General features: G+C 47.6%; 1 protein-coding gene across 2 annotated transcripts in view; it reads left to right on the plus strand.

Moving 5' to 3' along the window:
• ZCCHC17 (zinc finger CCHC-type containing 17) overlaps positions 1 to 11,847 on the plus strand; it is an 85,005-nt gene extending 73,158 nt beyond the window's left edge. For both annotated transcript variants that reach the window (XM_063954591.1, XM_063954592.1), the window contains exon 8: positions 11,443 to 11,847. In XM_063954591.1, the coding sequence (XP_063810661.1) occupies positions 11,443 to 11,634 (192 nt within the window). In that variant the 3' untranslated portion in view covers positions 11,635 to 11,847. The remainder of the gene's footprint in view (positions 1 to 11,442) is intronic.
• Positions 11,848 to 12,339: the final 492 nt, after the last annotated feature.

Here is a 12,339-nt window from a genome sequence, read left to right on the forward strand (position 1 = left end):
CTTTATCATATAAGAGCCCATATCTGATTTTCCATACGGACAGGGCAGAACTGCGGACGCGTCCTCATTTTCTGCCTAAGGTGGTGTCAGCGTTTCACCTGAACCAGCCTATTGTGGTGCCTGCGGCTACTAACGAGTTGGAGGATTCCAAGTTGTTGGACGTGGTCCGGGCATTGAAAATATATATTTCAAGAACGGCGGGAGTCAGAAAGTCTGACTCACTGCTTATATTGTATGCACCCAACAAGATGGGTGCTCCTGCTTCTAAGCAGACGATTGCTCGTTGGATTTGTAGCACAATTCAACTTGCACATTCTGTGGCAGGCTTGCCACAACCTAAATCTGTCAAGGCCCATTCCACAAGGAAAGTGGGCTCATCCTGGGCGGCTGCCCGGGGAGTCTCGGCATTACAACTCTGCCGAGCTGCTACTTGGTCAGGGACAAATACGTTTGCAAAATTCTACAAATTTGATACCCTGGCTGAGGAGGACCTTGAGTTCTCTCATTCGGTGCTGCAGAGTCATCCGCACTCTCCCGCCCGTTTGGGAGCTTTGGTATAATCCCCATGGTCCTGACGGAGTCCCCAGCATCCACTTAGGACGTTAGAGAAAATAAGAATTTACTTACCGATAATTCTATTTCTCGTAGTCCGTAGTGGATGCTGGGCGCCCATCCCAAGTGCGGATTGTCTGCAATACTTGTACATAGTTATTGTTACAAAAAAATCGGGTTGTTATTTGTTGTGAGCCGTCTGTTCAGAGGCTCCTAAGTTTGTCATACTGTTAACTGGGTTCAGATCACAAGTTATACGGTGTGATTGGTGTGGCTGGTATGTGTCTTACCCGGGGTTCAATATCCTTCCTTATTGTGTACGCTCGTCCGGGCACAGTATCCTAACTGAGGCTTGGAGGAGGGTCATAGGGGGAGGAGCCAGTACACACCACCTGATCATAAAGCTTTATTTTTGTGCCCTGTCTCCTGCGGAGCCGCTATTCCCCATGGTCCTGACGGAGTCCTCAGCATCCACTACGGACTACGAGAAATAGAATTATCGGTAAGTAAATTCTTATTTTTTCTTCTTTGTCTCTGTACGATGCTCCCGTGCTAAATAGCCGGGGTCCCAGCAGACGCTGGGCTGTTGGATACATCTGACCATCAGACAGTCTTCTAGGCGGTTGCTAGGGAGCCTCCGTTTTCCATTTCAGCGCACTTTACGCGCGATATAAGACCTTCGTGGGCGGCTGCCCATGGGGTCTCCATGAATACTTTGTCGGGCGGCTACTTCGTCGGACCGACATTCGTTTTGTCAATTTCTACAAGTTTGACACTTTTGCGGCCTCTGCATCACAGTTTGGCCGAGCAGTTTTTAAAGGACTCTCAGCGCTCTCCCACCCGTTTTTGGGAGCTCTGGGACGTCCCCATTGTAACTACACTCCAGTGGCCCCTAGTGGATGAAGGAGAAATCAGGATTTTGGTATTTACCGATAAATCCCTTTCTCCGATTCCACAGGGGCCACTGGACGCCCGCCCTGCGCTGTTCCCCCTTGTTTTTTGCTTAAAGGTTTGCAGGTCACCATATGACTGCTTGTTGAGTTCAGACTAGCCTGGTTTTTTGTCAGGTTCTGTTCCAGGTTTAGTTTGGGTTATCCTGGTTTACAGGGCGTCATTAACCTTAAGGTTTGTTTATTCCATCTCTCATCGGGCACAGTTTTACGTAGACTGGCTTGGAGGGGAGATAGTAGGGGAGGAGCTAGCCACAGTGTGAGAATTTTTAAAGTGCCAGCTCCCAATTACTACCTACTATTTCCCCATTTGTAACTACACTCCAGTGGCCCCTGTGGAATCGGAGAAAGGGATTTATCGGTAAGTACCAAAATCCTGATTTGTGTTTCTGGCCATTTGTCAGAGAATATGAATGATAACTCACAAACTTTTCTTTCACTCATGTTTAGTGGTTGGGTGAAGCCATTTATTGTCAAACAATTGTGTTTACTCTTTTTAAATCATAAAGACAACAGAAACTATCCAAATGACCCTGATCAAAAGTTTACATACCCTGGAGATTTTGGCCTGATAACATGCACACAAGTTGACACAAACTGGTTTGAATGGCTACTAAAGGTAACCATCCTCACCTGTGATCTGTTTGCTTGTAATCAGTGTGTGTGTGTATAAAAGGTCAGTGAGTTTCTAGACACCTGAAAGACCCTTGCATCTTTCATCCAGTGCTGCACTGACGTGTCTGGATTTTGAGTCATGGGGAAAGCAAAAGAATTGTCAAAAGATCTGCGGGAAAAGGTAATTGAACTGTATAAAACAGGAAAGGGATATAAAAAGATATCCAAGCAATTGAGAATGCCAATCAGCAGTGTTCGTACTCTAATTAAGAAGTGGAAAATGAGGGATTCTGTGGAAACCAATTCACGGTCAGGTAGACCAACAAAAATTTCAGCCACAACTGCCAGGAAAATTGTTCGGGATGCAAAGAAAAATCCAAAATAACTTCAGCTGAAATACAGGACTCTCTGAAAAAAAGTGGTGTGGTTGTTTCAAGATGCACAATAAGGAGGCATTTGAAGAAAAATGGGCTGCATGGTCGAGTCGCCAGAAGAAAGCCATTACTACGCAAATGCCACAAAGCATCCCGCTTACAATACTCCAAACAGCACAGAGACAAGCCTCAAGTTATTTGGAGTGATGATACCAAAATGTAACTTTCTCTGACGTCCTAAGTGGATGCTGGGACTCCGTAAGGACCATGGGGATTAGCGGCTCCGCAGGAGACTGGGCACAACTAAAGAAAGCTTTAGGACTACCTGGTGTGCACTGGCTCCTCCCACTAAGACCCTACTCCAGACCTCAGTTGGATTTCTGTGCCCGGCTGAGCTGGATGCACACTAGGGGCTATCCTGAGCTCCTAGAAAGAAAGTATATTTAGGTTTTTTATTTTACAGTGAGATCTGCTGGCAACAGACTCACTGCAACGAGGGACTAAGGGGCGAAGAAGCGAACCTACCTAACTGGTGGTAGCTTGGGCTTCTTAGGCTACTGGACACCATTAGCTCCAGAGGGATCGACCGCATGGAACCGGCCATTGATGTTCGGTCCCGGAGCCGCGCCGCCGGCCCCCTTATAGAGCCAGAAGCAAGAAGAGTCCGGAAAATCGGCGGCAGAAGACATCAGTCTTCACCAAGGTAGCGCACAGCACTGCAGCTGTGCGCCATTGCTCCTCATACACACTTCATACTCCGGACACTGAGGGTGCAGGGCGCTGGGGGGGGGGGCGCCCTGAGCAGCAATAAAAACACCTTGGCTGGCAAATATATCACAATATATAGCCCCAGAGGCTATATATGTGATAAATACCCCTGCCAGATTCCATAAAAAAGCGGGAGAAAAGTCTGCGAAAAAGGGGCGGAGCTATCTCCCTCAGCACACTGGCGCCATTTTCTCTTCACAGTGCAGCTGGAAGAAAGCTCCCCAGGCTCTCCCCTGTAGTTTTCAGGCTCAAAGGGTTAAAAAGAGAGGGGGGGGGGCACTAAATTTAGGCGCAATATATGTATACAAGCAGCTATTGGGGGAAAAATCACTCAGTTATAGTGTTAATCCCTGCATTATATAGCGCTCTGGTGTGTGCTGGCATACTCTCTCTCTGTCTCACCAAAGGACTTTGTGGGGTCCTGTCCTCAGTCAGAGCATTCCCTGTGTGTGTGCGGTGTGTCGGTACGGCTGTGTCGACATGTTGGATGAGGAAGGTTATGTGGAGGCGGAGCAGAGGCCGATAAATGGGATGTCGCCCCCTGTGGGGCCGACACCAGAGTGGATGGATAAGTGGATGGTATTAACCGACATCGTCAACTCCTTACATAAAAGGCTGGATGACGTAACAGCTGTGGGACAGCCGGCTTCTCAGCCCGCGCCTGCCCAGGCGTCTCAAAGGCCATCAGGGGCTCAGAAAAACGCCCGTTACCTCAGATGGCAGACACAGATGTCGACACGGAGTCTGACTCCAGTGTCGACGAGGTTGAGACATATACACAATCCACTAGGAACATCAGTTACATGATCTCGGCAATGAAAAATGTGTTACGCATTTCTGACATGAACCCAAGTACCACATAAAAGGGGTTTTAGTTTTGGGGAGAAAAAGCAGCCAGTGTTTTGTTCCCCCATCAGATGAGTGAATGAAGTGTGTGAAAAAGCGTGGGTTCCCCCGATAAGAAACTGGTAATTTCTAAAAAGTTACTGATGTCGTACCCTTTCCCGCCAGAGGATAGGTCACGTTGGGAGATATCCCCTAGGGTGGATAAGGCGCTCACACGTTTGTCAAAAAAGGTGGCACTGCCGTCTGGGGATACGGCCACCTTGAAGGAGTCTGCTGATAAAAAGCAGGAGGCTATCCTGAAGTCTGTATATACACACTCAGGTTATATACTGAGACCTGCAATTGCCTCAGCATAAATAGTGCTGCTGCAGCGTGGTCTGATACCCTGTCAGATAATATTAATATCTCTGGGACCTCGTATCCACAGCAACAGCTGGGAAGAAAATTTTTTTACCTCAGGTTTCCTCACAGCCTAAGAAAGCACCGTATTTTCAGGTACAGTCCTTTCGGCTTCAGAAAAGCAAGCGGGTCAAAGGCGCTTCCTTTCTGCACAGAGACAAGAGAAGGAAAAAGCTGCACCAGCAGCCAGTTCCCCTGATCAAAAATCTTCCCCTGCTTCCTCTGAGTCCACCGCATGACGCTGGGGCTCCACAGGTGGAGACAGGTGCGGTAGGGGCGCGTCTCGGGAACTTCAGGGACCAGTGGGCTTGCCCACAGGTGGATCCCTAGGTTCTGCAAATAGTATCACAGGGATACAGGCTGGAGTTCGAGGCGACTCCCCCTCGCCGTTACCTCACATCAGCCTTGCCTGCTGCCTCGGAGAAAGGTAGTACTGGCGGCAATTCACAAGCTGTACTTCCAGCAGGTGAAATCAAGGTACCCCTCCTTCAACAAGGCGGGGGTTACTATTCCAAAATGTTGTGGTACCGAAACCAGACGGTTCGGTGAGACCCATTCTAAAATTGAAAGCCTTGAACACTTATATACGAAGGTTCAAGTTCAAAATGGAATCGCTCAGGGCGATTATTGCAAGCCTGGAGAATTCCATGGTATCACTGGACATCAAGGATGCTTACCTGCATGTCCCTATTTACCCTCTTCACCAAGAGTACCTCAAAATTGTGGTACAGGATTGTCATTACCAATTCCAGACGTTGCCGTTGGTCTGTCCCCGGCACCGAGGGTATTTACCAAGGTAATGGCCGAAATAATTATCCCGTACTTGGACGATCTCCTTATAAAGGCGGGGTCCAGGGAGCAGTTGTTCGTCGGAGGAGCACTATCTCGGGAAGTGCTACAACAGCACGGCTGGTTTCTGAATATTCCAAAGTCGCAGCTGGTTCCTACGATGCGTCTACTATTCCTGGGTATGGTTCTGGACACAGAACAGGATAAAAAGGTTTTCTCCTGGAGGAGAAGTCCAAGGAGTTGTCGTCTCTAGACAGAGACCTCCTAATACAGATACAGGTGTCGGTGCATCAATGCACGCGAGCCCTGGGAAAGATGGTAGCTTCTTACGAAGAAATTCCATTCGCCAGGTCCCATGCAAGAATCTTCCAGTGGGATCTGTGGGACAAGTGGTCCGGGTCGCATCTTCAGATGCATCGGCGGATAACCCTGTCTCCATGGGCCAGGGTGTCGCTGTTGTGGTGGCTGCAGAGTGCTCATCTTCTAGGGGGCCGCAGATTCGGCATACAGGACTGGGTCCTGGTGACCACGGGTGCCAGCCTTCGAGGCTGGGGGGCAGTCACACAGGGAAGAAACTTCCAAGGCTATGGAAAAGTCAGGAGACTTCCCTACACATAAATATTCTGGAACTAAGGGCCATTTACAATGCCCTAAGTCAGGCTAGACCCCTGCTTCAACACCAGCCGGTGCTGATCCAGTCCGACAACATCACGGCGGTCGCTCATGTAAACCGACAGGGCGGCACAAGAAGCAGGATGGCGATGGCAGAAGCCACAAGGATTCTCCGATGGGCGGAAAATCATGTGTTAGCACTGTCAGCAGTGTTCATTCCCGGAGTGGACAACTGAGAAGCAGACTTTCTCAGAAGACACGACCTCCACCCGGGAGAGTGGGGACTTCATCCAGAAGTCTTCCAAATGATTGTACACCGTTGGGAAAGGCCACAGGTGGACATAATGGCGTTCCGCCTCAACAAACAGCTACAAAGATATTGCGCCAGGTCAAGGGACCCTCAGGCGATAGCTGTGGACGCTCTGGTAACACCGTGGGTGTACCAGTCGGTGTATGTGTTCCCTTCTCTGCCTCTCTTACCCAGGGTAATGAGAATAATAAGAAGGAGAGGAGTAAGAACTATACTCATTGTTCCGGGTTGGCCAAAAAGAGCTTGGTACCCAGAACTCCAAGAAATGATCTCATGACCCATGGCCTCTGCCGCTCAGACAGGACCTGCTGCAGCAGGGGGCCTGTCTGTTCCAAGACGTACCGCGGCTGCGTTTGACGGCCTGGCGGTTGAACGCCGGATCCTGAAGGAAAAAGGGCATTCCGGAGGAAGTTATCCCTACGCTATTTAAAGCTAGGACAGAAGTGAACGCAAACCATTATCACCGCATATGGCGGAAATATGTTGCGTGCTTTGAGGCCAGGAAGGCCCCAAAGGAGAAATTTCAGCTAGGTCGATTTCTGCACTTCCTACAGTCAGAGGTGACTATGGGCCTAAAATTGGGTTCCATTAAGGTCCAGATTTCGTCTCTATCGATTTTCTTCCAAAATAGAACTGGCTTCACTGCCTGAAGTTCAGACTTTTGTTAAGGGAGTGCTGCATAGTCAGCCCCGTTTGTGCCTCAAGTGGCACCGTGGGATCTCAACGTGGTGTTGGATTTCCTGAAGTCGCATTGGGTTGAGCCACTTAAATCCGTGGAGCTACAATACCTCACGTGGAAAGTGGTCATGCTGTGGGCCTTGGCGTCGGCCAGGCGTGTATCAGAATTGGCGGCTTTGTCATACAAAAGCCCTTATCTGTATTTTATATGGCTAAGGCGGAATTGAGGACTCGTTCCCAATTCCTTCCTAAGGTGGTATCAGTTTTTCATGTGAACCAACCTGTTGTGGTGCCTGCGGCTACTTGGGACTTGGAGGATTCCAAGTTACTGGACGTAGTCAGGGCCCTGGAAAGTATATGTTTCCAGGACGGCTGGAGTCAGGAAAACTGACTCGCTATTTATCCTGTATGCACCCAACAAGCTGGGTGCTCCTGCTTCTAAGCAGACTATTGCTCGCTGGATCTGTAGCACGATTCAACTTGCACATGCTGCGGCTGGACTGCCGCACCCTAAATCGTTAAAAGCCCATTCCACGAGGAAGGTGGGCTCTTCTTGGGCGGCTGCCCGAGGGGTCTCGGCTTTACAACTTTGCCGAGCTGCAACTTGGTCAGGGGCAAACACGTTTGCTAAATTCTACAAATTTGATACCCTGGCTGAGGAGGACCTTGAGTTCTCTCATTCGGTGCTGCAGAGTCATCCGCACTCTCCCGCCTGTTTGGGAGCTTTGGTATAATCCCCATGGTCCTTACGGAGTCCCAGCATCCACTTAGGACGTCAGAGAAAATAAGATTTTACTCACCGGTAAATCTATTTTTCGTAGTCCGTAGTGGATGCTGGGCGCCCATCCCAAGTGCGGATTGTCTGCAATACTTACAGAAAAATTGAGAGATCACGTCTGCGCTCGTCGAGATATAAACTACTTAGGGAAAGAGGTTTAAGTGTGCACAATTTCTGAAAGGAAGTTTTTCAAAGCATAAACGAGGGACATATCACGCCTTCACGTGAGTACGGGTACGCACCCAGCATTCACCGTCTCGTTAAAGATTCATCTTAAAGACACTTCCACCATTTTTCACAAGTCTACCACAATATCAGCGGTTCTTTTTTCCTGTCTTTGTGTCTCCAACTATTGAGGATAAGAACTATCCCGATACCCAGGACGCTTATACAGGAGAAAATCCGGAGAACGACTGTTTGAGATACCTTGAAGGAGAAATATACTCCACGGTGACGTAATAAGGACATTCATTTACCCTGGACGCTGTATCATCACCACGTAACACATTTTATGCTTTGAAAAACTTCCTTTCAGAAATTGTGCACACTTAAACCTCTTTCCCTAAGTAGTTTATATCTCGACGAGCGCAGACGTGATCTCTCAATTTTTCTGTGTGTATTCTTGTTTAAGGGAGTTGAGTGACTCCCTGTAGATATCACCACTGCGGCTCTCTAGGGCGCGGCAGTCCTTCAAACAGCCTTCTAGATCCTGTCTGCAATACTTGTTTATAGTTATTGCTTAACTAAAGGGTTATTGTTGAGTCATCTGTTGAGAGGCTCAGTTATATTTCATACTGTTAACTGGGTATAGTATCACGAGTTATACGGTGTGATTGGTGTGGCTGGTATGAGTCTTACCCGGGATTCAAAAATCCTTCCTTATTGTGTCAGCTCTTCCGGGCACAGTATCCTAACTGAGGTCTGGAGGAGGGTCTTAGTGGGAGGAGCCAGAGCACACCAGGTAGTCCTAAAGCTTTCTTTAGTTGTGCCCAGTCTCCTGCGGAGCCGCTAATCCCCATGGTCCTTACGGAGTCCCAGCATCCACTACGGACTACGAGAAATAGATTTACCGGTGAGTAAAATCTTATTTTTTGGCCACAACCATAAACGTTACATTTGGAGAGGAGGCCTATGATGAAAGGTACACCATTCCTACTGTGAAACACGGAGGTGGATCAATGATGTTTTGGGGATGTGTGAGCTACAAAGGCACTGGAAACTTGGTAAAAATTGATGGCAAGATCAATGCAGCATGTTATCAGAAAATACTGGAGGAAAATTTGCACTCATCAGCCCGTAAGCTGCGCATGGGACGTACTTGGACGTTCCAACATGACAATGATCCAAAACACAAGGCCAAGTCGACCTGTCATTGGCTACAGCAGAATAAAGTGAAGGTTCTGGAGCGGCCATCTCAGTCTCCTGACCTCAATATCATTGAGCCAATCTGGGGAGATCTCAAACGTGCAGTTCATGCAAGACAGCCCAAGAATTTACAGGAACTGGAGGCTTTTTGCCAAGAAGAATGTTTAAGGGAGCAATACACGGTATTAAGAACTGGGGTATGTAAACTTTTGATCAGGGTCATTTGGGTAGTTTCTGTTGTCATTATGATCTAAAAAGAGTAAACACAGTTGTTTGACAATAAATGGCTTCACCCAACCACTAACCATGAGTGAAAGAAAAGTTTGTGAGTTATCATTATTATTTTCTGACAAATGGCCAGAAAATCACAAATTCTGCTAGGGTATGTAAACTTATGAGCACAACTTGTATAAAATCACATAGATACATAATTACAGTGAGCTGTTAGTATTATTTTATAGAGGGCAACAGAAGAAGGGCTCTGGTCATACAAGTTTAACCTATAGGTAATAAGTGTTCATATTACTTGAAATGTATGTGTACAGTCATACCAGTGTAAAAAGCCTGTTATGAGTTCTGACCTTAAAGCTACAGTAATGTTCCTACACCCCCAGCAGTTTCAAAGCTGAAATTTTACTTACATTTTTTAATGTAAAGAAGTGCTGAAAAAAGCATGCTGTAACAGAGTAGCAGTCTCTGCTTGTTACATAGCGAAGCATAAGCACTCAAGCTTTTTGTCCTAAAAACGGAGCCAAAATTCTTTTCATTTAACTTACTACTAGTGATACGCAGAAATCATGTAAACTCTCTGACCTTATTGTACAAATGTTTCTGCTTGTTTTACATTTTTTTCTTGTTTTTTTTTTTTTTTTTTTCTTTCTAAGGGGGTTATCCAATTACAGTTTTTCCCCGATGTTTCACCTATATTTTTTTTACAGGCTATCCAATTTGGTCGCAATCAGGTGCATTCAGTGGCTGTCGGATCCTTTCTGATGGAAAGTATCCGACAAGCCAGTATTCAATGACGATGCCAATCCGACTTTTTTAAAGTCGGATTGACATTGTCGGAAAGGACACTCCCGGCATCAAGTACTGTATATAATGTGTTTATCACACACACAGACCGCCAGCCTCTCCCATCAGGCAAAGTGCCCGTAGTGAGCCGGCTGTGCTACTGCAGCCGGCTGTGCTACTGCCTCCCCCTCTCCGGGGTCTGGGCTGTCCCGGGCGGTGACGTAGCGGTCTCGGTATGATGTAACAGACGAGTGGGGTGAGAGAAGCCGACATTATTACATAGCGCACACACGTCACACAGAGGGAGGGGAGGAGTGTGAGTACACAGGGAGCGCTGTGGACGGCACTGTAGTAGGAAGAAGAAGCCGGTGACAGCAGCAGGAAGCTCGGTGATGAGCAGTGACATCCTCTGTGCTGAGCACCGCGGGATGTGGTGCGGCAAGCAGGCTGTGCTCAGCGCTGATAGACGTTCCCGCACTGTGTGCCTCCTCTTTGCGGCAACAGCAGCCACGCCACTCACCGGGAAGGAGGAGGGCTCTCTCGCCACCCATGCTGGGCTACCTGGCCATCCTCGGCTGCTGTCACAGTCTGGCAGGGTGGATCGGTGAAGCACCGGCCAAAGTGGTCTCCAATCGGGCCGCACCTGAACCTACAGCAGAGACAGGCGGGGCAGCAGCGTAGCAGGAGGATGGGGCGCCGCCACCAGACCTCACGGCACTCACCCGGCTCCAGCAAGCGAGGTCCCGGCTCCGGCACCCGGCTCCTCCTAACCCTCACCCTTTACCGCTCCATCTCCTCTCCCGTCCTCCTCACCCACCCGCCGTCTCGTCCCCCACACCCCTCAAACCTTGTCCCCGCTCCCCCATCTCATCTTCTCAATCAGACTTTTTTAAAGTCGGATTGAGATTGTCGGAAACAGGGATTTGGCCGCGTTTCCGTGAAAAGCACGTAGATCCGCAGCAATTCCGCCGATCCAAATGTTTTCCGACAAGTTGGGAATTCCCGACTTGTCGGAAAAAATGGCCCGGGATTGAATAGGTCGGAACACCTTCCGACCTAAACCTGTTGGAAACTGCCGTATTTCCGACAGGTATTGAATACACCCCATTATCTACATTATCTCCCAAAAAAACAAAAAAAAGTGAACCCTGTGTGTTTAAAGTAGAAACAGCAACCGGCCCTGTTTCTGGGGATTTGGTTTTGTATGCCTGCAGCAGGTAAAACAAAGTCCCCAGAAAAGCTGGTATGAGCCGTGGCTTAACGGGGCTAATTGGATAACCTCTGGTGAGACAATTAGCCGTGGTAATTAAATGCAGCTAATTGGATACCCCCCTAAGATTTAGTTCTCTGAACAAAATCATCCTTTTGTCTCATTTCATGTTTTTACAATAGGAAAAAGAAAAGAAGAGAAAAACACACCGGCAGGACAAGGAAGATTCATCTGACACAGACAACTCATCAAGTTCCAGTTCTAGTAGCGTAGAATCTGAACCCTCCAGAAAGAAAAGACGCCATGCGGAGAAGAGTAAAAAGAGCTCAAAGAAAAGGAAGAAGAAACACAAGAAACACAAACAAAGGGAATGAGTAAAGGGACCACTGTATGTTTATACAGGTTGAGGCCTGCTGAGCGTGAGACTGGTTTTATGTCCTCTCCAGAGCAGCAGGAAGCCCACTTCTCCTGTAAGGGGACTACAGATGGTTGTATGGCATTTACAAAATTAGGTTCTCATAGCACAGACCCAGTGGGGGTTAAGGATGCATTCTAAAATTAAAAACAGATTTTTTAAAAATAGAAAATTCTTATGTGGTTTTTTGTGGTTTTCATCAAGCACACCATAGTAGTATTATGTACTATGTTTGGGAGGGAGGGGGGGGATCGGGGGGTCCTGTTATCCTCTTTTGGGATAAAGAGGAACATGAATTTGGAATTATCATGTTATTTATTTCTGCTCAGTGCCTAATATGTTTTTCACAACCTCTGTACATGAGCCTGAGTATACTGTAGCTGTCGGTCACTTTTTTCTTCTTTTAAAACATATGGACTTCAGCAGTGAAAAACATTCTACCGGTTGTGCTTCCCAACTGTGTTACTTTCTGATATGTGCCATTGTAAAAAACTAAACTGCATATTGTACATTTTGTCCCTACATTTTGCACCAGTTTGTGGGATAAACTGGTAGAAAAAAGGTATGTAGTGAACAGATTGACAGTTAAAATGTCAACACTCACAACGGGGACACTGATGTCGTGCCCAACAACATGTTATGTGATTTTATCAGTGTTGGATTT

Source organism: Pseudophryne corroboree, chromosome 2, assembly GCF_028390025.1.
Source record: "Pseudophryne corroboree isolate aPseCor3 chromosome 2, aPseCor3.hap2, whole genome shotgun sequence".
NCBI lineage: Eukaryota > Metazoa > Chordata > Amphibia > Anura > Myobatrachidae > Pseudophryne > Pseudophryne corroboree.